This window comes from Equus caballus, chromosome 7, assembly GCF_041296265.1.
Source record: "Equus caballus isolate H_3958 breed thoroughbred chromosome 7, TB-T2T, whole genome shotgun sequence".
Taxonomy (NCBI): Eukaryota; Metazoa; Chordata; class Mammalia; order Perissodactyla; family Equidae; genus Equus; species Equus caballus.
The window spans coordinates 41,251,341-41,278,287 of NC_091690.1; the positions used below are offsets into that span (position 1 = coordinate 41,251,341).

Genomic DNA, 26,947 nt, shown 5'->3' on the forward strand with positions numbered 1-26,947 from the left:
CTGTGCCCTTCACCAGCAGCATGCATTTCAAGGCTGACTGCCCCAAACCCAAATTTTGAAACAGCTCCTTCAGTCTGAGTAACAAATAGCTAAGCAAGTCTTCCAGCCCAGAGGGAGACCTGCCCTTCTCAGCTACCCCCAGCAGTGAGAGCCTCCGGCCTGGGCATGCTCTTCCATGGGTGTGCTGTGGACAAGGCGGAGCTGGAAAAGCCCTCCAGGGGAGAAACAGGGTTTGCACTGGGGGCCCAGGCTCTGTGCAAGGCCAGTCCAGGTGAAAGAGCCCCCCGGGCTGGGAGGAAGACAGTGTGTGCTTGAGACGTCAGTGTTTGTGCCTAGCTTTGTTTTGTTGGGCAATTTTTCCTCTGGATTTCAGTTTCTCCTTCTGCAAAATAAGCGCTGAATCGTATTGGAGATGATGTGGGTATCAAGTGCTCACTGCCTCTCCCGGGCCCTTCCTGGGCTCTGTGGGACAGTGGTATTGCTCACCTCCTCTCCCTCACTGCTCCTCATTCTCTCCTTTCCCTTGCAATCAGTCGGAAAGAATTTTCCTGCTTTAATGGGTTAGACAGTTTATTTAGATTAGAAAATGAAGGAGACACGTCCTGACGTTTCTCTGGCTGCAGCCTTCAATTCCACGTGAGAATATTGAGCTCTGATCCAGAAGGGGAGCGGCACTTCTCTTCCTAGTTCAATTCAATGGACATGTATGTATTTATTTAGCGACTATTATATGCCAAGTGAAGTACTTCCCCTGCCCCAGGCAAACTAATAATCTGGAGAAGATACCTACTTGCATCTTAGTAACTGTAATATAGAATTATATCTTTGTTATGCTTACATCTCTGTAGAACTACCTATGTATGAGGACAAGAATTGGAGAGAAATAGAAAATAAAAAACATAAGAAGAGTTCATTTGATAGAGCATTGGGAAGGTGGCAATGGACAGCTTTTATTGTTACAGTGTTGTCTATGCAAACACACAATACACTATCACAAGTATAGACAGGTGAGTATAAATGGACACAGGGTACCATAACACTGGGGACAGAGTCCCTTTCATGATGGCATCTAGAAACTCTTGCTACAGATGTCACTTCAATATCAACATTGAAGGAGGAAGTTTATACACCCAGTGAAGCAGGCCATGGAATAAAAAAATTAATAAATAGATTCATTCATTCAGTCAGTCAGTCATTCACAGCTGCAGATAAGTGGATAATTAATACATAGTCCATGCCCTGGAGGAAAACAAAGGGAGAACAAACAGGAGTCAAGAAAGGTTCTTTATCAGGTGAACACAAACCCAACAGAAGTGTTTTCTTAATTAGCAGTTAATGACATCTTCCCATCTTCACAGCTCACTGTTTATAAGCAATCTTTTGTAAGAATTATTATTATTATTAATATTGTTGTTTATTCTCTGTCTACAGGGCCTTCTGGGAGAAGTGGGAGGGAGAAAGAAAGTGAGCACACAACATGGAGAAAGGCGTTGTAAATGGAGGTCTGGACTGGGCTTATAGCAACTGGAAAACAAAGCTCTAAAAGAGAGTTTGTGAAAATTTGAAAAAACTCCTTAACATGTGAATGAATCCTGAACTCATGACACAAGCAGCTCCCTCTGCCTCCATCCCCATGGCAGCCTAGGCAAGGATGGAGGGTTTTGTGTGGTCTACCTTCCTTTCTCCCAGCAGCATAACCACGTGCTGGCCCTCTCCATGCCCTCGCACTCTGCTGACACCAGGCAGTTTTACCCAGCAGCCCACATGCACATGAATCCTCTTGGCAGCCTGTCGTGTTTGGCTCTGTTACAGAAGCCAAGCCAACACTGGGTGAAGGAGTCAGGGTGGGGTAACTGGTTCACTGAAAGCTGGGGATTCAGGCAGTCCCTCTCCTTGCCATCTGGTTAAATGTTGGGGCAGCCCAGGGAGAGACAGAGCTCAACTCATGTCTGCATTACCAACCCTTGACACCAAGAGAAAGTTCACAGAAGGAGCACACCCCACTGGTCAGAGGAGAGTCTGATGGCTCTTGCCGAGGAGGATGGCCACTTGCTGGCTAGGTACATTCTGCCTCACGGGCAGGTCTTCAAGGACAGGGCACTGCCGGATGAGCTCTGGAGGCCTGCTCCATCCTTGGCTTCCTATTGGCTGACAATGATTTGGGTTATCAAAAAACAAACGAACAAGCCTAAACTTCTCCCCATCTCCACCATTACCACAGAAATCTTCACTCTTCAAAGAACTCTAGCCTTAAGTTCATGAGAATAAAATAATCCCCTTTGCCCTGCCCACCCCGCTTTATATAACATTAAGCACTATGAACAAAGTACGTCTTAAGAAACACATGGGAGCTCACACGCTTTTTGTTTATGTGGCTTTTCCAAAACAAGCAGTCATCTTTAATATCCTTTTCTCAAGCTCAATCCAAAAGCAAAGTTTCTGTAACTAAAGGAATGAGGAAATTTAGTGCAGAAGAATTTGACAAAAATCAGACTTTTTCCCTCGAAGAATGTATTGAGGCTAAAATGAAACAAAACAAAAACAGCCTCTACAGGAGAAAACACATCAGACAAGGACCTGCATATTTCTATTCACTTTACTTTTTAAAAGATTATATGTCCCCATTAAATTCAAGACTAAGGAAATGGCTGTGGGACAGGGACAGGGGCACTGAAGGGTTAAACCCCTTTCTCTTCCTCAACGGTAAGCTGGGAAGATGCAAGAAGAACCCTGGTCAATAGACAGATATATTGAATTGTTATTATTTAAAGTTGTTTAACCAGGTAGAGATAAACGAAAGCTTTCAGCAGCTGAACTATCACACAAATCACAATTAAGGTGGCATATGTGTTTGGAAGACGTAAAATCAATTCCCGCGAAGACAATGTTTTAGTCTCTATTTGAACTTGGAAACAGAAGCAAATTTTCAGCAGCAACAGCTGGGCTTGTTCCATCCAGGAGGCTCTCTATTAACTGTACAAGAAGGGCCTTTATTACCTCTTCTAATGGTTTTCCTCTATGCTTTCGTCTTCATCAAAAAAGCCAAATTGATTGCTATGGTGCTGTTTACTGATGTGGCGTTGACGACAGAGGCAGCTGAGTGCCCAGCCACCCCAGTATCTGGGCCTCTCTCTCTTCTGTGGTGTTTATTGTTTATCAGGAGAAAACAATAGACCCCTGGGTGCCTATGGTTGGGCTGGGTGGAGGAGGGAGGGAGATACGGCCTCTTTCTCAGCTTTACTCCCTAAGGTAGCTTGCTCTGAACTTGACCAGAGTGGGGAAAGCACGTGTATAGGAAAGGGATGCATTTGTGCATCTAAAGTAATCTCGGTGATTTAATCAGCCTCCAAAGTTTCTCCCAGTGGGAGGTGACCTCTAAGGAATGCATGTCACCATTTAGCATTTTAATTATATGAATTTGTGTGTGTGTGTGTTGTCCTCTTAAGTCTACCCTATGCTCCCAGAGGCAGGGAGCATATTTAATACCACTAGACACTTTTGGACTCAGTACAGTGCTGGTACATAGTAGACGCTCTTATAAAGGGGGCCAGGGACGTTGGGAATCCACTGTCCAAAGGCCTAGATCTAATCCACCTGTTCATTGCATTACCCTTTTCAGTCTTTATTCAAGATAGTTGATGGGAAGTGAGGTCAGTGTAATGTTTTACTCCTGCTGAGTTCTCCGTCCTTTAATTAAGATACGAAGGTGCAATGTAAGCAGGATGGAAATGAGGGTGGGGCATACGTTGCCCTTTCGGGGACAAATATGGTGAGAAAATGGAAGTTTGACTTCCTCAGAGCAGGAGGTAGGGTGCAAAGACACTGGTTCTAGAGTGAGAGCAGAAGCAGAAGCAGATCAGGATCAGGAAAGCAAAGGGCTAGCAGCCAGGATACCTGGACACCAGTTCTCCCCCGGGTGCTGACTAGCTGTGAGACCTAGGACAAGTCATTGGCCTCTGCGTTGTAGACGCTTTGTCTGAAAAATATGCATGGTGAAGCTTAAGCTTCTTAAAACATGAAGACTTATGAAACTATGAGATTAGTATTACTACCGAAGAGAAACAAACAAACAAGCAAAAAAAACGTGATTACAGTAGACTACCTGTTCTACTCAGGCCTGCTTGCTTTCAGGCAAAGGAAGTAGGCACACACCTGGATTCTCCCTCCTCAGTATCTCTCATATCTACCTCATCCTTTCCAACCCATGACCACCTCCCACAGCAGACACTCAGGATCACAGACACGGCTCACGCAGAGCTCTCTTCCTCCCCCGTTTCCTGCCCTCCTTGTGATGACTTTCTCCCTTTCACTCTGTCCAGTGTATGTCTACAAGGCCTCTGCTCAAATGAAAATTTTGCTCGCATCATGCCTAAGCTCAAAGCCATAGATTCATTCTTTCAATAGATACTGAACTTTACCATGTACCAGGCACCGTTGTAGGTGTTTGCGAAACAGGAAGCACAAACGACATGCTGTCATTGAGTTAGGCATGGTGGAGGGGGGTACCCTATAGGGTATCCTACAGAGGATAGATGATAGGCAGATGAGTAGATGGAGAAAAGGAGAGATTTTTGCATAGACATATACATTTAAGGTCAATGGTTCCCATTTGCCTGAATGGAGTGATGTTTGATTGAATATAGTCTGTATTTCACAGTCCATAATCTATCTTCTTAAGCCGTGATTTTTCTTGATATCTCTTGTTTTATGCAAACAAGAAAACAAAGCAAAGCTATTCCCTTTTACTCATATGATGCTCTCTTGTGTGCTTGAAGCCTGGAATTAAATTCTTCTCTCTCCTCAGTTCTTTGTAGGGTTGACGATTCCCTCCTACATATTGCTTCTCTGAAGTTCACAGACTGGTGCACAATTTAGGGTCAGACACCCACAGGGCAACACTATCGGGGGCTTTTTCCTCAATAGGAAAGTTAAAAGTGTCAGTGCTGAAGAGCACAGGCATTTCCTAGACTTGACCCTTGGAGCCAAGAGAAGGTCTTGGGACATGGTGCCATTTTTTCCCAAGAGATGGAAGCCCCTGCCTTCTTTTCTGAAAGCTCACAAAGAAAGCAGACTTACAAGAGACTTAAGTGACCTGCTCCTGTGTTCAGTAAATAGAACCCAATATGTTTTGCAACATGGGGCCAACCCTGGGAACAGAGGGCAATTTGGCTGAACTGGAAAGAGCATGCAGTGCGGACTCAGACAGACCTGTGGTGGCTTCCCAACACTGCTCGTCTCTAGCAGCGTGCCTCTGAGTCTCAATGAGGGTAACACACCATTCCTGAGGGTGTTCTGAATATTATATGAATTAGTACATGTGAAAGCTCCTAGCTCCATGTGTGATTTCAATAAACACATAAGTGTTAGCAGCTTTTGGCCCTCTCTCTGATCTCCCTTGTGCCTGCCTTCTCTCCCTGTACACACACTGCTATTGTCATAACACAGTGTGCAAGGAATGGGTCTGCAAAAATATAACATTCACCTGTGGGCTTCACTGTGCTAAGACAAAAAGCATATTCACAAGACAGCATTCTTCACTCCCATGGCACCTTCCACTTCTTGTCTTACTCTCCTCCTCAGCAGTTTCAAGTTTCTTAAGGTTCTCGAGAATTAAGAGGAGAGAGAGGGGCACGTTGAAGAGTGCTGGAACTGCCCACGGAACAGAGATCAGTACAGGAGAGAGCAAGGCAGGGACAATAGAGGATTCTGTGAGGAACTCAACAAGGAATCGACATCAAAGAGGACTCATTCAAACAAGCAGACTGACTCAGGCACTGGAGTCACCATCACACAAGGTGGAAAATAGGAGACGGAGAAATCACAAATGGGTTGTCCACGCTGCCTGCTGCAGCACTGAGACTGAGACCCTGGCTTCATCAAGAGAAGAACCGGTGCCTTTGTAACTGAGGACCTCTGATGAGTCCCTTTACTGTCCTAGCCAGCTCAAGCATGCAGCTACTATTTCTCTAATAAGCTAATTCCCCTGAGACCTTTACTGACGAAGAGACAGAAACTGAAGTGATTTGGTCTTGTAACCAGAGCAACCGTCCTTGCAAATCCACCATGCAGGGAACAAGACCAAGAGCAAAAGAAACAGGCTCCATGGGTAGAGCCCAGTCTGCCTTAATCCGCGAGCACAGCCAGCCCAGACAGCACCTACACACCCTGCAGGGTCTGGGCACATCCTCTATGCATCCAGCGTTGGTTTGCTTATCTGTACTCCAGTGACCGGATGGAGCCCTAGGGAAAAGGGAAGAGGAAGTGCGTATTATTTAACACTTAGGAGGTGGGCACTTTTCTAGGCACTCTGCACATTTCATTTCATGTGATCCTAACAACAAATCTGAAAATATAACATTTAAGCAGAGCCGTCCCTCACACTATTCTAGACCATCATGTGTGGTTGGTGTGGGGGTGGTTTGGAAGAAGGAGAAGACAGAGCAAAGGGTCAAGAAAACAAATTCATTTATCGGCTACCTCTCTGTGCCAATCATCTATAGGCCAGGAGCTTGCCAGGTACTTTTCCATTACATCTTTTTGTATGCACCTCACGGCAGTGTCATGGCATAGTTACTGAGACTATTTGCAGATGAGTAAACTGAGGCTGTAAGACATTATGCTGTAAGCTCACAGGCACACACCTAGTAAATGGCAGAATCAGGACTTCACCTTAGTTCTCTCCCACTTGCAGATCCTGTTGCCTCACCTCACAGAAGTACACACACACCCACGGGCTCAGACTCCCACGGCTCTGTGCTGACACACTGAGAGAGCCACCTGGACAATCATCTTGTCATGAGATGCAGCAAGATACCATGGCTTCCCACTGAGATTCAGCCTCTCCTCGTTTTAGGAGGGCCCCTCTGGGATCATTGTGAGAAATCTGAACAGAGCGAGAAGTCTATCTATATTCTTGAGTCATTCAAATGGAATGTATTCCTCTTAGTCAGAGGTCACTCTCTGATGAGGTTTGGAATCTTAAGAAACTTTCTGAAATTTGTTCACAAGCAAGTGAGCATCAAAGGACTTGCCTCACTGTAACAAAACAGATGAGTTGTAATAAAACACTTTTAAACACTCTCAGTGCCTGGCTATTCCCTCATCACTGGGTGAATTATGGTTTGGCGCTTTGTATTGGACCTAAGAATGGCTAAATCTCACCTGGGTGGTGGGACAGCTGTGCAGTTTCCCCATTCCCCATTTAAATCTTCCATTACTTCCTGACTAATCAGAGATCTGCTCTCTACCCTTCCATCAGAAGAAGCAATAAAAACAGTACCTTTCTAAGACAAAATCAAAATACAGAGGAAATGGAGGATGAGAAATGAATTGCAGATGATCCAAAGAGCTAGAGTTCCTATGGAAGTAAAGTGAGAGGCAGAGGAAGGAAATCATGCATCCCTTGTAGATGATGATGGATATGATTAGATGACTCAGGAAATGCTGATGGTGCTTAAACTTCTCCACCTGGACGTTCTAAGGATGCTTGAAACTGGATATTTCAAAAACTGTATGGAACCTCATCATCCTCCTAAGTTGTCAAAATCATAGAATGGTACCATCTTCCACCCAGCTGGCTAAATTGAAAACCTGGAATATTCCCCATATTTCACATTGTCTATGACTCCATACATCCAGCCCTTCCCATTTGATCTACCTTCTAAAAATCATCCCAATTTTCCTGCTACTTCTTATTACACTTCATCATTTCTCACCTGAATTATTTCAATTGTCCCAACATGATTCTCCCTTACCAGTTTGACCAACGCCCACTAATCTGCCCTCCTGCCATGGTGATCTTTCTACACTGCAAACCCAATCTAGCCACTCTACTGATTACATGCTTCCATGTCTCCCCTACCTCTTTTAGGACAAATCCCAATATCTCAGAATTTCTTGTAAAGTTTTTAAGGATCTTGCCCTTGCCTACCCCTTCCGCCTTGTCTCCTGCCATGCCGCCCCCGCCCTCACCCCTCTTGGGATAATCTGCACTTGTAGTTCCTTGGCCTTGCTATGCTTCTCGTGCCTGTATGGATTCATCAAGGACGAGCGTCTCCCTTACTCACTTGCTCCCTTCCCTCTCTTTTCCTAGCTGGTTTCTTCTTCTTCAAGACTCAGCTCACATCTCATCTTCGGAAAGTGTGTCTTGAGCCCTGCTCTCTGGTTAGGTGCCCTCTACCGGGCTCCTCTGACCCTTAAACACTACCATGTTATGCTGGAATTTTCAATCCTCCCCGGACTAGGATTTTCTTGAAGGTAGACACTCAGGTTCATATCCTCAGCACTTGTCATATATTAGCTATCTAATAAAAGTTTATTAGATTGAAAATTAGGTTCTATTTTCTTTATTTTTTCAATATTTCTTTGAATTTCTTCTCAATATCTTCCCACTTTCCAAGCTTGCATCCTTGAATAATCTAACAGTCAGAGATTGGTTTCCCCTTTTTAAACTTCAATAAAAAATATATGCAATTTTTCCTTTTTTGAACGAAGCAAACACAATTGAGATTGTATCATACAGAAGCTCAGGAAAGGAAGGACACTGAGGGAAGGCTGAGGGAAGAAGGAGAACAAAACTAATGTTTATTTTGCAACTAACATGTACCACATATTACGTTCAATAACCCCACCCCCCAGTCACCCTAGCAACTCCCACAGGCAGTCTCCTGAGGCATTTATTATTACCACTGTATTAACAAAGACGAGATGGAAGTTCAGAGACGGAAGAAATTGGTCCAAGGTAACTTGCAACTTGTGAGGCCAGAATTTAAAAACAATTTCCCCCTGTATCACACACACATCACACTTTGTCTCTGAGGAGAAAATACTAGGTTGGAGGACTTTAAATAAAAGGAAATATGTCTTACAGGACATAGCAAATAACGGAGAGATAAAAACTGTAAATATTCTTATTTTTGAAGTAAGAGATGCTGTTGGGAAGCACTTAAATGCAAATAAGCCAAGTAGTTCATCCTAAATTCCAGAGTTTTAGGCCACTCTTATCTGGAGAAACTTGGGTTCTCTTCAGCAAGTCCACACTTAATCTCTGCCTCTCACCTTCAGTCTCTGATATGCCCAAGCTCCCACTCATTGTTTTCTCTTTCCCTCATTGGATGACATACCCCATCAGAAAGACTCTTGGAGCTTTGAGATCCAGCGAAAGATAATATGCTCTATAATCCCATGTGGGAATGAAACTTTATATTCTAACCAGATTTGACATTCTAGATGGTACATCTCCCTCTCCGGAAGATCTTGTGTCAGCTTTGCCACCAATTGCATAGTGTGACCCTTTGGACATTTATAGTTTTAACTCCTTTAACCCCTATAAAACATTTATAGTTTTAACTCCTTGGAAAGTGGAATGAATGGTACTTATTCATCCAATAGATATTTATTCATTCTTCAATGAATATCTGAAAACTGAAAGGTGCCATGGTCCCAGTACCCCATTTATTTTTGCAGTAATGTCTGTTCACCATGTCCACTGTCTATATTAGCTCTACATCCCAGCTTTTCATCCTTGGGGGGGACAAAGAAGCTTCCTAATCATCTCCCAATATTGCTCCCTCTGCAGTCACTTTCGCATATCTCTATCATAACATTTGCAATATTATGCTGTAATTTTTCTTTTTATACAGCTGTTTTCACAACTTGGATGTGAGCTCCTTAAGGGGAGTTCCTCACTAAATGTAATGCATGAATAAATGAATAAATGGAAAAAATTAAAGAAAAAAAGATTTCCTAATGAGCAAATGAACATGTTAAAGGAAGGTAGTATCGTTTGTAGCCTGAGGGTTTTGGATTTCAAAACTGATCATAGGATTTGGTACCAATTAGTCTCATCCCCTAGTTTTCATCAAAATAAATAATCTATTCAAGAGAAAATCAAACAGAAAAGAAAGAGCAGTTGCCAGTTGAGGTCTCTCCTATCTGTTCCTTCAGTCATTTGTTATGTTCATTGCATGACTGCGTTCCCAGTGTTAGAAAGTTAAACATGGGCATCTGCTTATCTGGGTATTTCCACTCCACTCCCAGTTCCCCATCTTCTTCTTATTGTAATACATCATACTAGGAACAAATATGCCCTTAATATATTTCCTGAAGCACTTCTGTATGTATATGTTTTTAATAGGGTGTATTTTGGGTGAGGAGAACAAAAATGCATCAATTGTTTAGCTGCTATACATAAGAATAACTAGATAAATCCTCTCTTGCAGAATGGAGAGATAACAGCAAAGATTTTCATTACCTTGAAGTGGGTTGGTAAATAAGTATGTGTGCAAAAGGCTAGCTGGAGGATGCTTGGTGGATGGATTGACAAGTGAGGGATGGATAGATGGTTTAAATAAATAGATAGGGAATGGTCATATTAGGGAGGTGTGTGAGTGTATAGATGGAACATGGGTCAGATAAATGGGGAAATAATATGTGAATGAATAGGTGAGTGGTTAGCTGATGGAGGAATAAATTGATACATTGATGATTGATGGAGCTGAGTGGCTAGACAAAGTGAAAGACTGATAAATGTCTATGCCAGCAGGAAAGTAGATAGATGAGTAAATGATGTGGTATGGACAGGAACAGGAAAAGATCAGGTGTGGATGAAGAGAATATTAAAAGGAAGAAGTAAAAAGAGGGGAAAAGAGAGCTCTAAAGGTATTAAGATGGTTAGAGGAACTGGAAATTCCTTTCATCAACAAGTCATGATTTTACTAACAGTCTGAGGAAATTGGAAACTCTCAATCATTGGTACCTACCATTTCCCTGGTATTTTAATCTACAAGGAACATGATCTAGTCTATCAAGTCATCTGTGTTCCATCCCCTGTGGGGGAGACTAAGTCATAAAAGGTCGAGAATTAGCCCTTGTCTTCCTAGGAAGCCAACAAGAAACAAACTTCCCAAGTCCAACTCAGGGTCTTTGGCCGGAGAAGCTAGCCATGCTCTCAAATTAACTGAAAAATCTTAACCCACTTTCTGCAAATTCCCAAACCATAATTAGCCACTGGCCCAAAGCTTTATTCAGGGTAAGTCATGAAAAACCTAATAGTTGAAAGAGAAATCAAAACCGTCCAGAGAATTTTGAACTAGAATATGAGGGGTATAAATTCACAAATGGTACAGATGAGGAAACAAAGACTAGCAAGTTCAAGTGCCTAGTCCAATATCACCTATCCAGTTAAAGGCAGAACTAGGAAGCACTAATTGATGTATAAATGCTTGATGAGAAGCTGAGTTGTAAGAAAGAGGGTAATGTCCATTCCTTCAGAAGAGAATGTGTGATGAAAGTAGAGGAGTTAGAGTTTGATTGAAAGAGAAAGGCATTTTAGAAAAGGCAATCAGGTCAATGGAACTTCTTTTCCAGGTCTCTTTCTCATGTTATTATTCATATGTATACTACATTAAAATCTAAGATTGAGACAATTAATCCCTATGCTTTTAAGTATGTATGTACATCATAGTCACCATATCTTCTCATACTTACTCTTGTCAAAGTGGTGCTTAATTCACTGGAATCAAACCACAGGAACTGTTCAGGAGTAGAGTGCTCAAAATGAGCAGTATCTGCTCCTTATTTTTCTGAAACTTCCCTTCCAAATTCATTTTAGCCTAGGTCAATAAATAATTTAGACTTTGAAGTTGCAACTGCACTTTACACTATTTATAAATGGCATAGATATTTGATATACTTGTGTAAAATGGAAAATGCTTAGACTGCCTTCTACCTTCATATAGTGTGTATGTACATGTGTGTGTGAGAGAGAGAGGGAGAGAGAGAGAGAAATAGGCTACTCAGTTTTCTGATTGCATCTACTCCCCAAAGCCTAAAACACACACATGGGAGAAGCATAGCCTCCTTCACTTTTCTCCATTCCTGCATACTCATGGGATGTCCTAATAAACAGCCCCCCAAAAGTTACAAATTTCTTTGAACTTTATTGATACACTGCACAATCACAACCATCTCGTATTCATCCTGAATTAGAAAAGGTTACAACTACAATGTAACATGCACAAAATTCAGGTAGTATATTCACCCTTAATACAATTATAGACAGAAATCAAGTCTTCATTGATTTTTAAAGGAAAAAATAAGAAAGAAAATAAAAGAAAAAATAACTCTAGAAGGTTGACAAAGTTATACTCTTGTATCATGTGATAAATTTTTAAAGCATTTGAACATAGATTTATTTTAAGGATAATTGTGAGAATGGGCACACCCATTGTCTGACACAGCTATAACGGCACCATTGATAAGTCATATATTTTTTTTTAAATCTAGAATACTCTGAACTTGACAGATACATTTTCATATACCCACACATTCCTCACAACTGCACTTTACATGTCACAAAAATTTCTGAATGATTAAAAATGCTCCCTTTAACTAACACAAGGGCAGCTATTATTACTTATCATTCTATTATTGATATTCTTATAACTCTGCCAGTAGTGTAGAATGTGGCCCCAAAAGGAGAGTAGAGGGTTCACAATCTTTCTTTCTGCATTCAGTGGCATGGAACAACTGGAACAACTGTGTGCCTTTGAAAGAAACAAAAAGGAATCTCTTTCGAAACACTGGAAATTAGGCTTAGCTGACTACTTTCAGGATGAAGACAATTGTGTCTAATTAAGTCCACTCCACGTTCCTTTGGACTCTGAGTACTCTGCACCTGACAGCTAAATTGCACTGGTTCAGCTCTATCTTTTTGCCACATCTTTTAATTGCATATCTATTTCTTCCTCCTTCCATTTACTTCTCTTCTCTTAAGCAAGAAAAGAGGGAAATGAGATTGGCATTTTATTTGTTTGCTTTTAGTGATCATTAGGTGTTCTCATCTTCTGGTCACTTTTAGAAAACGTTGCCTTCTAGTTGCGCACCTGTGAAGTTGTGCTGCAGCTGCTCTAACTTATTTGTCTTTAAATAAGAAGACAGGGAAGCTTTGGATAATAGGAAGGGAGGCGGCTGGGTAAAGTTTTCAGGAATAGGGCTTATGCAAAATGAAAACAAAAGATTCTCATTGTTTGAGAAAAAGAGAAAAAATGAATTTTGCCAAGAAGAAAAATTGTATGCTGCTTCCCCTAATTCCAAACAGATTGAACTTCACTTTTTTTAAAAAAGAAAAGAAATTGGGGGTTTTTTTTGGTGGGGGGATTTTGGAGAGAACTTGTTCCATGTATTGCAAAGCCAGTTTTTCTCTGGTGAGGACTCAGGGTAACACTGGGAAAGACGACCCTGAGCCCATATCTCACCTCATCTCCAGACATTCTCGCCCCCTTCTGCTAAAGGGGCTGATGATATCCATGCACAACGACAAAGGAGAAGACATTCCCAATGGCACTGGAAGAATCAACCAAAACTAGAGCAATCAGTTTACAGCCACTCCTAAACGCAATTTCCACGATAAATTCTCTTTGGGATCAACTGCCCGCTTTGAGGTTCTCTACTCTTTTCACGTGAGAGTTCTTCCAGAGTAGGTAGAACTTGCTGACTCCTGCATGTTGAGAGCAAGTTGACTGGACTGATGCAGAAACATATCCTTAAATTCATCCTTGTTTGTGGAGTTTCTGGAGTCCCAGAGCACACTTCCCTCTAGAATAACCACTCCGCCTGTGAAATGTATCATCTAATATGAAGCATGGGTTTCAGGGGAAAGACGTCCAAGCCTCTCTTACATACAAAGCCTTACCTTTTCTTTTGTTCAGTTGGTAACAGTTACAGCAGAATAACCATGCACAATGCTCTGGGAATAAAATACGTGCATGTTTTGACCACCACTCCCCTATATGCCCTCCCTCCCCCAGTTAAAAGAAGAATGAGAAAAACTAAACGCACTTGCTTAGACTTGTAAATGACTGTATCAGGCACTTGACATTAAACTACTGAAAGACGAGCTTGGCAAGGGCCTTAACACTAGCACTTTCATTGGCATTACTTTGGTGGAAGTACATATGGACTTTGTTTTGGTAAGGGGAAGGGTTTCAGAGTAACTAAGTTGCTAAATTCCTGTCGCCTAATCTCTTGATAAGCCTTGTTTGGTTTCCTTCTCATGTGGAAAACCCGTCAAGAGCTATAGGTTACTCAGAGATTGTTTATTTTTCCATAATTTACCCCTGCCCCCACCAAACCATTGGCACCTTGAAAAAAATCTTTCCAGCCGGCCTTATGTATCCACCCTCCTTATGTAAAGTTGAAAGAGCATTTGTGAGTCTGGATATTGTCTTTAGTCACTATTTACTGTTCTATATACTTCAAAATGTTGAGTAGTAGCTACTGTCATATGGAGCCACCCCCAAGCACGTAACCCAAACAACACAGCAGCTGGAGCATGTCTGTCGTGAACAAGAGTCATGTTCTTTCCCAGTGCCCAGTCCTTGGGTCTTATTTACTTGGTTTCCTTTATCCCAGACAGATGAGGATTGACTGTAGGATTGTGTTCCTCTGAAACGTGGCTGGAATAAGTAACCACCAGAGGTGCTTCCTGGTATCCAGTGGAGGAGGGCAGCACAGAGTGCCCTAGTGACTGAGACCCAGCCTCATTGTGTTGGAAAGGTGCTGGAGATCTTCCTGGCCAAAGGAGGATGGGTTTCTTCCTCTAGAACAGTCTTGGAGTGAAGAACATGTACAGCTTGTCCATTTCAAGCACTGTGTTCTTTAAGACCATCCACTCCCCGTAGCCTCTACATTTATTTTACTACAAAGTAACAAATTTATTATCAGTAGAAGACTCAAATGACACATTTAATTCTCATACAATTTCTGACACCAACCCGACTCCACGTGCTGAATGTGGTGACGGTTCTGAAACATTGCCATCCAACCTTTAATTTTGACTTTGTGTCTGTTGGTGGAACTTGGAATCGATATGCCGCTTTTGGCCCATCATTTATGTTTCCAGAATCTGGCTCCTGGCAGCTCACTAGGAGATGCAGATGTCTGTTTACAGCTGGCAAATGTAATATTAATTTCACTCACACCAGCTCTAACTCTTATGAAAGCGCCTAGCCTTTTGTTTGCCAAGACAGTCTATGTTTGTATGTGTACACATATATTCATATATCTATGTATATATATCTATGCATATATTTCACTGTGTATGTCACGTTCATGTGTCATAATGGACAAAAACAAAGAGGCCACTTGTATGGGAGGAAGAAGATCAATTAAGTGCTAGAGAATGGAACTCTATAGAGCTCATATTTATTATTTTTTAGACTGTGGACCTGAAAGGGTTTTCCAGCTGAGGCGGGCAGGTCTGTGAGAGAGTCATTGCTGATGCTTCTTTCTCATCCTCTCAGTCCATCAGTCCCTGCAGCAGAGGCAGAGAGAGGCACTACCTGCGTGGTTTTCAATGTCGTTCTTTTGGATCACAGGCACCCTTGCAGGCTGAGTCCTTCTTGTCCCAGAAGATGATGCAGAAAGGTCAGGTCAGCTCTTGTTTGTATGCTGGATCTGTTCTGAACATGGAGAGCTGAGGACAAAGCCCCAAAGCCCCTGGAAAAGCAGCCTGTATCAGAGGAAACTGTGTGTCACTCACACATTCCCCCTTCTGTTTTCAGTGTTGTATTAATCAAGTGCTTGGAAATTAAGTCAGTTGCTCAAGTACCCTCAGCTCAGAAGAGCTTCCTGAAACAAATACCAGAGTTGTCAACACACCCGCCATGTAATTGGCTTCCATCAGCTTTGTACTGGATATTTTTCAAACAGGTTAAACCAAAACTGGAGCAGAGAGGAGACAATAGCTGAAATCATTGCACTCGGACAAGTGGATTACTCCCTTCGCATTGCAGAGAGAGATGTGTGGTTTTTTCCTTACATTCTTCTTGTTAAGAAAAGTCAGCCATGGAGTAAATCTCATAGGTTCCTGACATGCACTTTCTTGAAAGGCTGAGAAAAGCATGAAGGTTGACACGTTGGCCCTTTGAGTGTGAAAGAAGGAAACACAGTACTGCTCAAGGCTTTTTCAGGGCTGATCTGCTTCCCAAGAAGATGTTTTTGGAAACAGTCTCTTCCGGGAATAGTGAGTGACTGACCTTTAGATTGCTACTTTGGTCCATCAGTTAACAGCATCTACTTTGGGTGGATAGAACACCACATTCCAAAGAGTCCACGACATATTGCTTTTCTATGTTGTTAGCCTGTGAGATCATTGGCTTTCACATGAGACGTTGATAGGTAATTTTGAAGATGGCAATGTCTGCTGAAGGTAGAGGAGAAATGAATACAGTGGAATAGATACAGTATGATTAGAAATTAATATGGTGATGAATTGATAGTGAGTAGTGGGGAAAGAAACAGAAAAAAGTATTAGATAATTACAGTGATAGATTGATAAATAGAGTAAATAGATTGCTAGAGAGGAAGACTGGTGGGTAGATAATTGGATGGAGAGATAAATCAGACAACTGAGTAGATGGATAACCATATGATTACTTTGATAGCTTGATAAAACGTAAATAATCAGCCATCTATGCATCATTTTTTATGTGTTAGACAGCATTTTTTAAAGAGAAGTACCATCCTCCAAATGCTTCCCCCTTTTTTTTGTCCCTTGACTTCTCAATTTTTAGTTTTAGTTTGTGTGCATAGCCCCAAACTCCTAATCCCTGTAGCTGGTGGAGAAAGTGCATAGGGCAGAGCGGTTACAGAAGATGGCAAGATTATATGTATGTATATATATGGATATGGATATATTGAGATAAGTTCTCAGAAAGAGGGGATGTGACCCCTAATGTAATTAGATAATAATAAACTTGGAGGGAGGGATATGTACATTATAACCAGGAAAATGGTCCATACCTTAAAAGACACGGATAATAGGACACTTGGATATAACTCTTGCTGTGCACTACATTGTAAGTCAAGTTGTGTCTTTAGAGTGTTTATCATGAGGCACATTTTTTTTCCCAAATGGAGCTTATGGTTTGGAACATAGTGGGAGGAGAGGTTGTTGGTGATGATGATGGGGAGAGAAGCAGAGGAAAAGGAAGGGCCAAGGCAGCAGGAGCAGATTCTATTTTGGACACACCAATGAATGATCATCCTACACATGGTAGAACCCTGCCCACCCCTCCCCCCCACCCCACTCATTCAAACTGGAAAAAACAAATCAAATAAACAAATCAAAACACCTAAAAATTTAAAAAATCAAGAAGAAGAACAGAAACAAACAAACAAAAAGAAGCCCAAACTGGTTTGCCCTCCGCAGTGTAGATTAAAGTCTGTGATATGGAGAAGCAGGCGTTGCTCAGAGGACCTATGGTTTCTTATCAAAACTTGATGAAGAAGTGGGCAAAGAGGGTCCCTGATAGCCAGAGACAAGCCAGCGCTCTAGAGGCCGAGTTTACACCATCAATGACTGCTCCAGGCCCTGTGTAGGGGAAAGAGAGACAGACCCATTAGCATGCACCCAAAGGGTACCATACTTAATCCCTGACAAGCAAATAAACAGACATGCTTCTCTGTGAGCATTCCTCCACCTTCCGCCTCCTACCGCGGACCCTTCCAAGTCTGGATACAGGGAAAGTATCCATTGGGAGTATTGAGAAACTCAAAAGGGCAAATCACTGAGATGCCTTGACGGCTACAGCCTGCTCTTCAAGACTGGGGCTTGAAAAATTGAGGAAGTAGAGGGAGGCAGTGGCAGTCAGCTAGGCCTATGGGCTGAAACATTAAGGCAGCAGACTGGGTGAATGATACGGCAGGACTGTTGGCTGCTTCACAAGCAGCACCTCTAATTGTGCACTATCCTTGGAAACAGTGTCCAGTGCAGACAGGGATGAGAGGGGAAAGGATAAGAGACACGGGGGAGGAGAGAGACGGAGTGGAGAGAAGTAGGTGGAGGGGGAAGGAGAGAGGAAAATAAACATTTTGTGAGCAACAGGAGTCCAAGTGTCAATGTGGCGGACTTTTCGTCTTGTGTGACTTAGGCATTGTGGAAGCTCCTCCTGAAGTCGCTGAGGAGGAGTGAGTAAGTATACTGGAGAGTTTTAAAGACTGGGATTGGGTTTACCCCAGTAGTCAGCGGTGCCTCCCCAAAGGCAACAAAGAGGACTCAGCATTCTCAGTCCAGCCTGTCACCTAGCTACTCGGCCTGACGGACCTCTTCCTTTACCTCCTACTTCTTCCCTCTCTCTGGCCCTTTCACCCAGCTGCAGTGAGTCATTCTCATTCCGCTGTGAAATCAGACCACAGAATCATAAGTGCTATTCCTTTCCCTTCATCTGCTGTCCTCAAGAAGACAAAGCACGTGAGTTGGGATTATTGTCCTAACCTCTTCCAAGGTCCCGGGGGTGACGCATCAGTGTCTGATGCTGACCTTGTGCTTGGGGAAGTATGGGTCTCTCCCGTCAGCAGTGAGCATCCAATGTTCTGACTCCAGGGACTGCAACACGGACACCTTTCCTGCCTCTGATTTACAATGTTCACAATTTTCCTATTTACTAAAAGTTCATATTTACGTGATAGCTTGAGAGTCTGGCTCATATTTCTCTGCATTTTTGTTATAAAGGATTCATAAACAAGGGCAGGATCCAGACCCCATCCCCGTGCTACAATCCCCATGGAGGTTCCATAAATGTTTATAGAAAATAGCCTGACTCTGGGGCTTCCATCAGTCCAGACGTTTATCCTAAGGAATCATACTGGCCTGCAGAATGCACTGAGTTGGAAAATGCCCAAGTTGAAATTCAAGGTAATTTTCTATATTGTCTTCTGCAAAAGATGAATGATTTAGATATTTAAATGAGTTTATAAGGAAATGAGCAATGCAGATTTGTTAAGACCCGTATGTTTCTTTAAAGTATCTTGCGTTTTATATATATATATATGATACATATTAAACTAGTTATATATAAGTGTATATACATGCATGTGGTGTATGTGTGTGTTTTTGTTTAATTCATTATGTTTATAATAACTTAAGGAGCAATTGAAGCTCTAATAAGCTCCACTCCAGACAGACAGAGGTCTTAGTGTAGGAGTCAGTTTATTCCGAGTTCTACCAGTAGACTTAAGCATTCCTGTGGATGTCATACTACCAGCACAAGGTTGGATAGAACTAAAACAAGGAGAAGAGAAGTATTTTAGGAAGGCAAAGCATAAAAGGGTAAGATACGGAGAGAGAAGGAGGCAGAATCATAAAGAGAAATGAGTATTTCTGATGGTGTGGCAGTGCCATAAGATGTTTGGTGCTGACCAGGCAGAGTTAACGACCACTGTCCAGCCTGAGTTGAGTGTTCCAAATTGTGGAAACAGTGAGGGTGAATCAGTAGACATAGAGGCTGCTCAGCTTGCTTAGGATGCTAATGATAACACATATCTATATTGTGCTCTCTGTGGTAAGCTTGGCTCTAAATGATAAACATATATCAACTCACTTAATCTTCACAAAACCCTATGAGCTATGTACCATTGGCATTTTTTAAGTGGGGAGGAAACTGGAGAACAGAGCAGTTAAGTACCTTACCTCTGATCACACAAGTTATACATCTAGAGCGAGGTTAGAACTGAGTCACTCTGTCTAGAGTCTCTGCCCTTGATTATTACAACTCCACTTCCTCTCTCTGGAAAATGATCCTTTGTGCATGTTTTCTGGGGACCACAGCATCATGTGGTGAGAGGAATAATGGATTGGGAATCTGGAGATCTGATTTCTCTATGTGACACTGCTGTTCCCTCGCTAGGTGAAATCTCTTCTCTGGCCTGGGTTCTCCCGTCTGAAAACGAGCGAGAGGAGAGTGGGATTGATGACCTCTAAGGCTCTTTTCCTGTTAGCATCCTGAGTTATCGTATGAATGGAAACTCCACAGCTGGTGCTAGAAGGGACAGCTGGTGAGAAGCCAGATGGCCTTTTCCACTTGGTACAAGGCCCTCACCACTCTGGCTTTCTGCACCTGGCATGTCATCTCCTGAGACAGCAAGAGGGCGTCAAACATTCTTAGACCCTAAAGTTTCCCTTTCTGGCCTCATTTTCTATGCAGTTTCAGGGAGCTTCATTCTTTAGCAGGTATGATGAGTCCTGCTTTATAGAATCAGACAATATGGCCATTTACTGCCAAAGCACCTTTGGTCAATCAGTCGATGAGAAATGACTGAGCTATTCTGGCCAAAGAGTTAATCTAATCCACTATGATAGAGATCAAATCTAGCATTGCTTTCATCCTACGGATCCTGGACACACTTGAGATTCAGCAGCTGGGCCAAAGGACAGTACAGGGAGGGGCCTACAGGAGGGCTCTTGGAATGTGTTCAGAGCAGGAAGAGCGTAGCTCACATCTGTGTACCCCTCTCTTGATTGGAAGAATGTGAGACAAAAGTTGTCAGCAATGAACTGATTCTTTACTTGCATCTTTACAGTAAATCTGATTCTACTGGAAATGAAGAAGAGGAAGCAACTGGGTTGGGTCTGTCCCATAGGGCTTCTGTGTGCTAAAGCCGCTCATCTGATTCCACAAATGCTTCTCTGTGTTTTAATAAAGAAGAGATGGATTGCTGCTGTTTATCTAATTGTTGTGGTCCCATCCATGCTCACTCAGGGCTCACTTTTGCCCGTAGGCTGGTAGGAGGCTTTTACAAATTTTAGCTCAAGGAATCTATTACAGGGAGGCGAAGCTACTAGAGGAACTCTTCACCTGAGCTCGGCAGTGGTAGCACTAAAGCTTGAACTCACGTTTGCGGAAGTCTAGTTGAGTTTGGCTTTCCTATACCATGGTTTCTGCAGATAACAGCTGCATGGACTTCTCTAGGTACATGGGACCCATGATAACACTAGTTTTAATTTCAATAAACAGGGTCAGAAATTCAAATGGTGTTTTCATTCTTCTTTTTTTTTTTTCTTTTCTTTTCTTTCTTTCTTTTTCTTTTTCTTTTTTCTTTTTTGGTGGAAATAAGGAGAAATGTATTTCTTATCTCAAACCTAGAATCCAGGATCTGGAAATGTGAGGCAGATTTTTAGTTATGTGTTCTACTACAGAAAGCTAACCTGAAATGCACCTGGATAAAGGACAAGTGTTTGAAGAAAAGATGGGCCTGAAAGAAAGACTAAGGAGCAGAGACCATTGACACAGAGGCGGAACAGGCACCTGAGGAACGGTTTTCCATGCGTCTGTCTCCTCGGCTTCATTGCCTTATCTTTGCAGGCCTAACCTTCCTTCGGAGTAAAGTCGCTGACCACCATAAAACTGCAACTAATCCTGGCAACTTTGGAGTCAGACCAATTTGGGTTTCAGTCCTGACTGTGTCTTGCCAGTTATATGATCTCAGACAAGGTACTCTTCAGCTTTGTCACTGAAAATAGGGATAATAATAATGGCAGTTTACAGGATAAAAGATCAGTGATTAGCACGGTGCCTGGTGCAAAGTAGTCATGTGACCATGGTCACTGCTGCTCTGGTGGTTCCACACCTGCTACCATCCTCTTCTTAGTTCAGGCTAATATTGGCTTATTTCAATCTTTTCCAAATACCTTGAGTCTGAGGTGAGGTTCTGGTAGGTGAGAGTGAGGAGGTGACATGGGTGAGATAGGGAATCTGCTGCTGAGAGCGACCGTTGGTTCGCTGTGAGGCCCAAGGAGGGTGTGGGCACTGAGCAGGGCTCTGGGAGAGGTCCAAAGCCAAGCTCCATGGCAAGGTCCAAGGACAAAGGATCCATCTGGAAGGGAAACGGCCCCAGGCTAGCCTTGGAAAGCCAAAGCCATTGGCTCAGCAAGTATTTCTTGGTGCCTGCCATGCACAGTCTCTATTTTCAGAGAGGAAGATAGACACAGTCTTTGCCCACAAAGAGCTTGTCCTCTGTTAAGACCTTGGACATCCTCAGTCCTTGTCTAAATTAATGAACAAATATTTTTTTTTCTTTGGAGGAAGATTAGCCCTGAGCTAACATCTGCTGCCAATCCTCCTCTTTGTGCTGAGGAAGACTGTCCCTGAGCTAACATCCGTGCCCATCTTCCTCTACTTTTTATCGTGGGATGCCTACCGCAGCATGGCACACCAAGCGGTACCATGTCTGCACCGGACATCCGAACCGGGGAACTCCGGGCCGCCGAAGCAGAATGTGTGCACTTAACCGCTTTGCCCCCGGGCCGGCCCCCAAACAAGTATTTTTTTAAACCCTCTCGGATTCTGAGAAGAAAGACGTTTGGGACAAATAATCCAACACCACTTTCCTCCAGGAACATCCTGCCTCTTGGACAGTCTTAAGAGGATTGAATTCAAGTGTCAGAGGGGACTGACTTTGAGTTCTGGCTCTGCTACTCGCTAGCAGGACGGTTTTGGGTGGGATGGTCAAGTTCTCTGAAACAGCCTTTTTTAATGAATAAAATGAGGGGTAGTTTTGTCTACACTGGCAGAGTTGCTCTGAGGATTAAAGATGATGTGGAACATCACTGAGTACAAGGATAAACAAATATTAGGTGAGTCAGAACCAGGACAATAATTCTTGATCTCTAAAATAGCATCTTTTGTGGGGATTCTGCTTTAAATAAAGAGACCCTGTGGAATTCTAGGTTCTCAAAGATGACTGTCACACACTAGCTGAAAGCAGGTTGGCTGTGGCTGGCGAGTGCCCTGGTCTCCCCCGAGAAGCCCTGGGGCGGCTCCAGCCAGACAAAGCTTCCCAGGGAAGGAAAAAGGCCAGTCTCCTGAAGAAGCATATTTGGAAGCCCAATTCTTTCTCTGGGCAAATGCCACACCTAAGGAACCTTTATTTCTGGTTAACAGTGACTCAATTCAAACAGAATGAGTTGTTGTAATGCTGTTACAAACATCAGGCTTCAGTAAATATTTTCAGGGGATAAATTGAAAGTGAGAACATGTCATTGAACCTTTTCCCCTTATTCCAGCCCCTCCTCTCTCACCCTTTTCAATGCTAAAAATTAATTGCTTCCTTCATGCCTGAAGTTGAGCATCTTTGAAAATAAAAGCTTAAGTGATGATACAAAGCCACAAAACAAACAGTGAATGACAATGACAACAACTAAATACCTCAGGGACAGATATGCAGACAAAAATGTTAGTCTTGAGCATATAGAATGAAGAGATAGAGAGACAGAAATGATCAAGAGATAAATTCCAGAAATGGTAAACGGCATAAAGGTCAATTGGTACACGCACTCTGGGCTGGAGGGAAGATGTTACGGCCAGATGTGAAGCTCAGCAGGGGTGAGACAAGTAAATAAAGAAATAGACAAGTAAATAAATAAAATCCACTTTGGAGAGGCTACTTATTTTGTTAAATTAAATATACTGAACATTAGATTTTTAAAAAGCAAATCTGATGGGGGGCTTAGGTTAGAATGAAGCATCAGAGCTGACAATCCTGGAGCTAAGAGTTTGCTGCCATATTCAAGGGGTGGCTGATCACCCTCTGGAGCAGCAGGTGTTGAAAATCAAAGTACCCAAACTCAGCACAAAGCTCCCAGAAAAAATATACAAGCTTACTGATGAGATCCTGCCTTGTAAGAGATTTCGAAGCTTAAAAACAGAGTGTACATTACAAACGATGAAGGTATTAAAATGTGTCACTGTTTCTCCTTTCCATGATTGCAATGAGAATATGGCACAGCTCTTCAGCAACAGTAGACTGTGTAGCAGTAATTCTACTAAAATAGCAGGTGGTAGGGTGATGACATTAAAAAAAGAAAAGAAAAAGTGACCCACAGGCAAGTTGAACTTGGTGATAACAGTGAGATCAATGAAGAATCTGAAATCTAAGAAGATACAGTTTTGTTCTGAAATTTGGATGGGTTTTGTAAGTATGAATATGAACTATGTGACCTTCCTAATGAGGAACCAAAAGGATAATGATGCTCTTGGTGATTAAAAGAGGAGCAAGGAAATCTAATTAGCGGATGCACGCGCTCCACTTGTTGGTGAAGCATAAACCTATTTTCAGCAGTGCAGGCTTCAGCGGGCTGGTGAGGGAGCATCACTCCCCTTCAAAGGGAACTTTCCTCCATTGTCTTTAATTACAGTGAAGACATAGCACTGCGTTGTTTCACAAGGAAGATTAACCGGGCTTTGCAGCACAAAGAGGACATGCAGTTAAGGAGGCAAGAAAGGGCAGCCATCTTTGTTTTCTTCTCTTCAACATTGCCTGTTTTGTGCTCATCAAAAAGACAAAAGCTCAAGAAGTTAATTCAAATCTGTCAGCTCATCACAGACCTGAAATTGACAAGACTTTAGTCGATGTCAAACCGTAAGCTCTTGTGTGTTTGCTGACATCAGCACACCCTGAACGCTCAGTGTTAAATTCTAAATGCTTAGTCTAATAGCCAGATGTCAATGATTCAGATAGAGGAGGCTGGGGGTGCGAGAGAAGGACAAGGAAGCTCATCAGGAATGAAATGTGAAATGTCTGCATATTTTTTTTCTAATATGTTGACATTTTGCAGGTTGGGGAAAATACAAATGATTACACTGCTGTCATCAGCTAAAAGCATTGGTATTTCTCTCTGACTCATTCCCTCCCACCTGGATTTAAATTGTGGATTTGGAAAATAAAAATCATATACATTATCAGCAGGAAACGGACAAATATGTGCAGCTTTTGATGTCTCTGCAAAAATAAATCATTTGATGAACGTCTTCCTAAACGGTGAATTGGAATGTTGATGCAGTCTCCCTCACAAGGAACATGTAGGGGTGGGAAAAACCCACTAAATTTCAAATTAGAGCTTGGATGGATTGGAGGCTGGAATGCAAGGGAAAGCATCAGAGAAACAGTGATCTGGCTTCCTTGGATGGGAAGACTCCAAGTCCTTTTGGGTCGCTGGCCTTTCTTTGGTTTTTGAAGAGTTTCGCACAGAGGCTATAACCCATGCCCCCACTGACTGGAAGATATATTTATTAATTCTACAGATGTTTACTGGGCAATAACCATTGCAAGATACAGCGCTACATCCTTTAAGTGCAGAAACAAATACAAACAAAATACAAAGCTAATGGCAAGCTACCACGAGAACCCAAAAGATGAGTAAGCAATTCTTCAGGGGGGTTCAGAAACACTTTATGGATGGGGTACCACTGAACAGAACCTTAAAGGATAAGTATGATTTTATCAAGCAGAGAAGTGGGCAAAAGCCTCCATCCGTGACCCCACAAACATACCGAAAGAGACGGTATACACATGGGTTAGAAAAAGCGGGGATTAAGGTCAAACAGACCTGGGTGCAAAACCTGGTGTTGCCTCGCCTTTCTACCGTGCAATTCCTATCTGCGGGAATTCAGTCACATCACTCAAATCCTCTGAGCCCCAGGCTCTCCTTCTATGAAGTGGAAATAATAACAGTACTTATGTCAAAAGGTTCTTAGCTGTCTAAAGTCATGTGTAGCTGGCGCTAATAGCCAGCAGCTTCTTCATCCCTCTAGTATAGCACTTATACTCTATTATGCTATTGTCACTGTCTATGTACGTGTTTGTACAGGTTGGGAGCTTTGTTCCTCTTTGTACCTCAATCCTAAGTCTAATTCCCAGCATATAGTAGGCACTAAAGAAACATTTGTTCAAGAAATGAACTAATGGATGGATGGACGAAAAGAACTAACGGATGGATGAAACAGCCTTGTCAAGCCTTAAATGTGCAACAGGATCTGGCGTTCTGGGGCATGGAGACATCCAGCATGGTGGGTGCATAAAAGTGGGGAAACTTGAGGCTCTAAGGGTAGGCCGATCTCAGATCAAGAACAGCTTCCTAGGCTTTTCTGGTAGGTAGTTTTCAGCAGGATGTGAACAGGTTCGCTCTGAGTTTTGGAAGGGTTGCTTGGTCCTGCAGTGGCAAATTGGAGAGGGATTACCAAAGATGAGGGAACCGGTAAGAGAATATCATAATTGTCCAGATAAGGCACATGCCACAATGTGAGTGATAGTGGACTGGAGAGCAAGCAGTCCAGGGGGAGGGCTGTCGCCTGCTTGCTAGGATTCATTGGCTAACAGCTGTAACGGGTGAAGAAGAGGAAGAAGTCAAAATGACTGTAGAGATTCTTGCAAGAGTGTGGATGTGAAAAGATAAGGTGTGCGTTTCAGGGGGAGGGTTTCCAGGAGAGAAAGACTGAGTTTGAGATTCCCACAGAACATTCATGGAGGGAGAGGGGCTTGCACTCAGAATGAAGGAGAGTACTGGAGATGCAGATTTGGGAGCTATCAGACTATTGCTCAGAGACTGTCACTCTTCCGTGCGCATAAGGTTCCCCTGGAAAACTTGCTTAAAAAGCACATTCTCAGGACCTTCCCTGGAAATTTTAGTTAAATGGGTCAAGGGCAAGGCCCTGAATCTGCATTTTTAAAACACCCAAAGCAAGTGTAATGCAGGCTAAGATATTGCTCTGTAAGATGCTTGAGAACACAGAAGACCCCTCCTCCTCTCATTGTAATACTACCCCTGGGCAGATTTATGGGGAAAGTGGTAGAGGAGCTCGAAGTAGACTAAGACAGAAAGGGAAGAAGAAAGTCACAGCCCGGTTATACGGCATAGGCCAGAAGTAGGGTATGGGGGAGCCAAAGGGAGACCTGGAACGGAGAGGAGGCTGGGTGTCAGGAGGGACACAGACGGTGGTAGACCTAGGTGTGAATGGCTCTGGAGGCAGTGGAGAATGCAATGCTTGCTCTCCCTTTAGAAGGTTTGGAGGTAAAGACATATGGGATGGTGCATGGAGGGCACACTAAAGAGAATCCTCAGAGTCCTTGCACCCACTCCTCAGGTCTCCCCTAGAGCTGCCTGGGGGAAAGGTGGGGTTGTTAGGACACCTTAATAAAAGCGAGGGGGGAGAAGGCCGAGGGAGGGAGCTGTCAGGGTGGGGGTGGAGGTATGAAGGCAGGGCTTTGAGCGCTTTGCCCACGCGTACCAGTGGGGCAAAGGGTGGAGGAGGAGAGGAGCTGGTTGATGTTGCCTCTAGTTGAAGAAAATCCGGCTTGAAGAGCCAGCCTGATATGTATATTTATTCTAGAG

General features: G+C 42.9%; 1 protein-coding gene across 12 annotated transcripts in view; it reads right to left on the reverse strand.

Annotated features, from left to right (window-relative positions):
* Nucleotides 1-925: 925 nt before the first annotated feature.
* OPCML (opioid binding protein/cell adhesion molecule like) overlaps nucleotides 926-26,947 on the reverse strand; it is a 1,020,600-nt gene continuing 994,578 nt past the window's right edge. For 10 of the 12 annotated variants that reach the window (XM_070273000.1, XM_023646459.2, XM_070273004.1 and 7 more), the window contains one exon: nucleotides 11,920-17,374. In XM_070273000.1, the coding sequence (XP_070129101.1) occupies nucleotides 17,274-17,374 (101 nt within the window). In that variant the 3' untranslated portion in view covers nucleotides 11,920-17,273. Of the gene's footprint in view, nucleotides 6,241-11,919; nucleotides 17,375-26,947 lie in introns of those variants that run through there. The other 2 variants (XM_070273001.1, XM_070272999.1) reach the window with 1 other exon arrangement.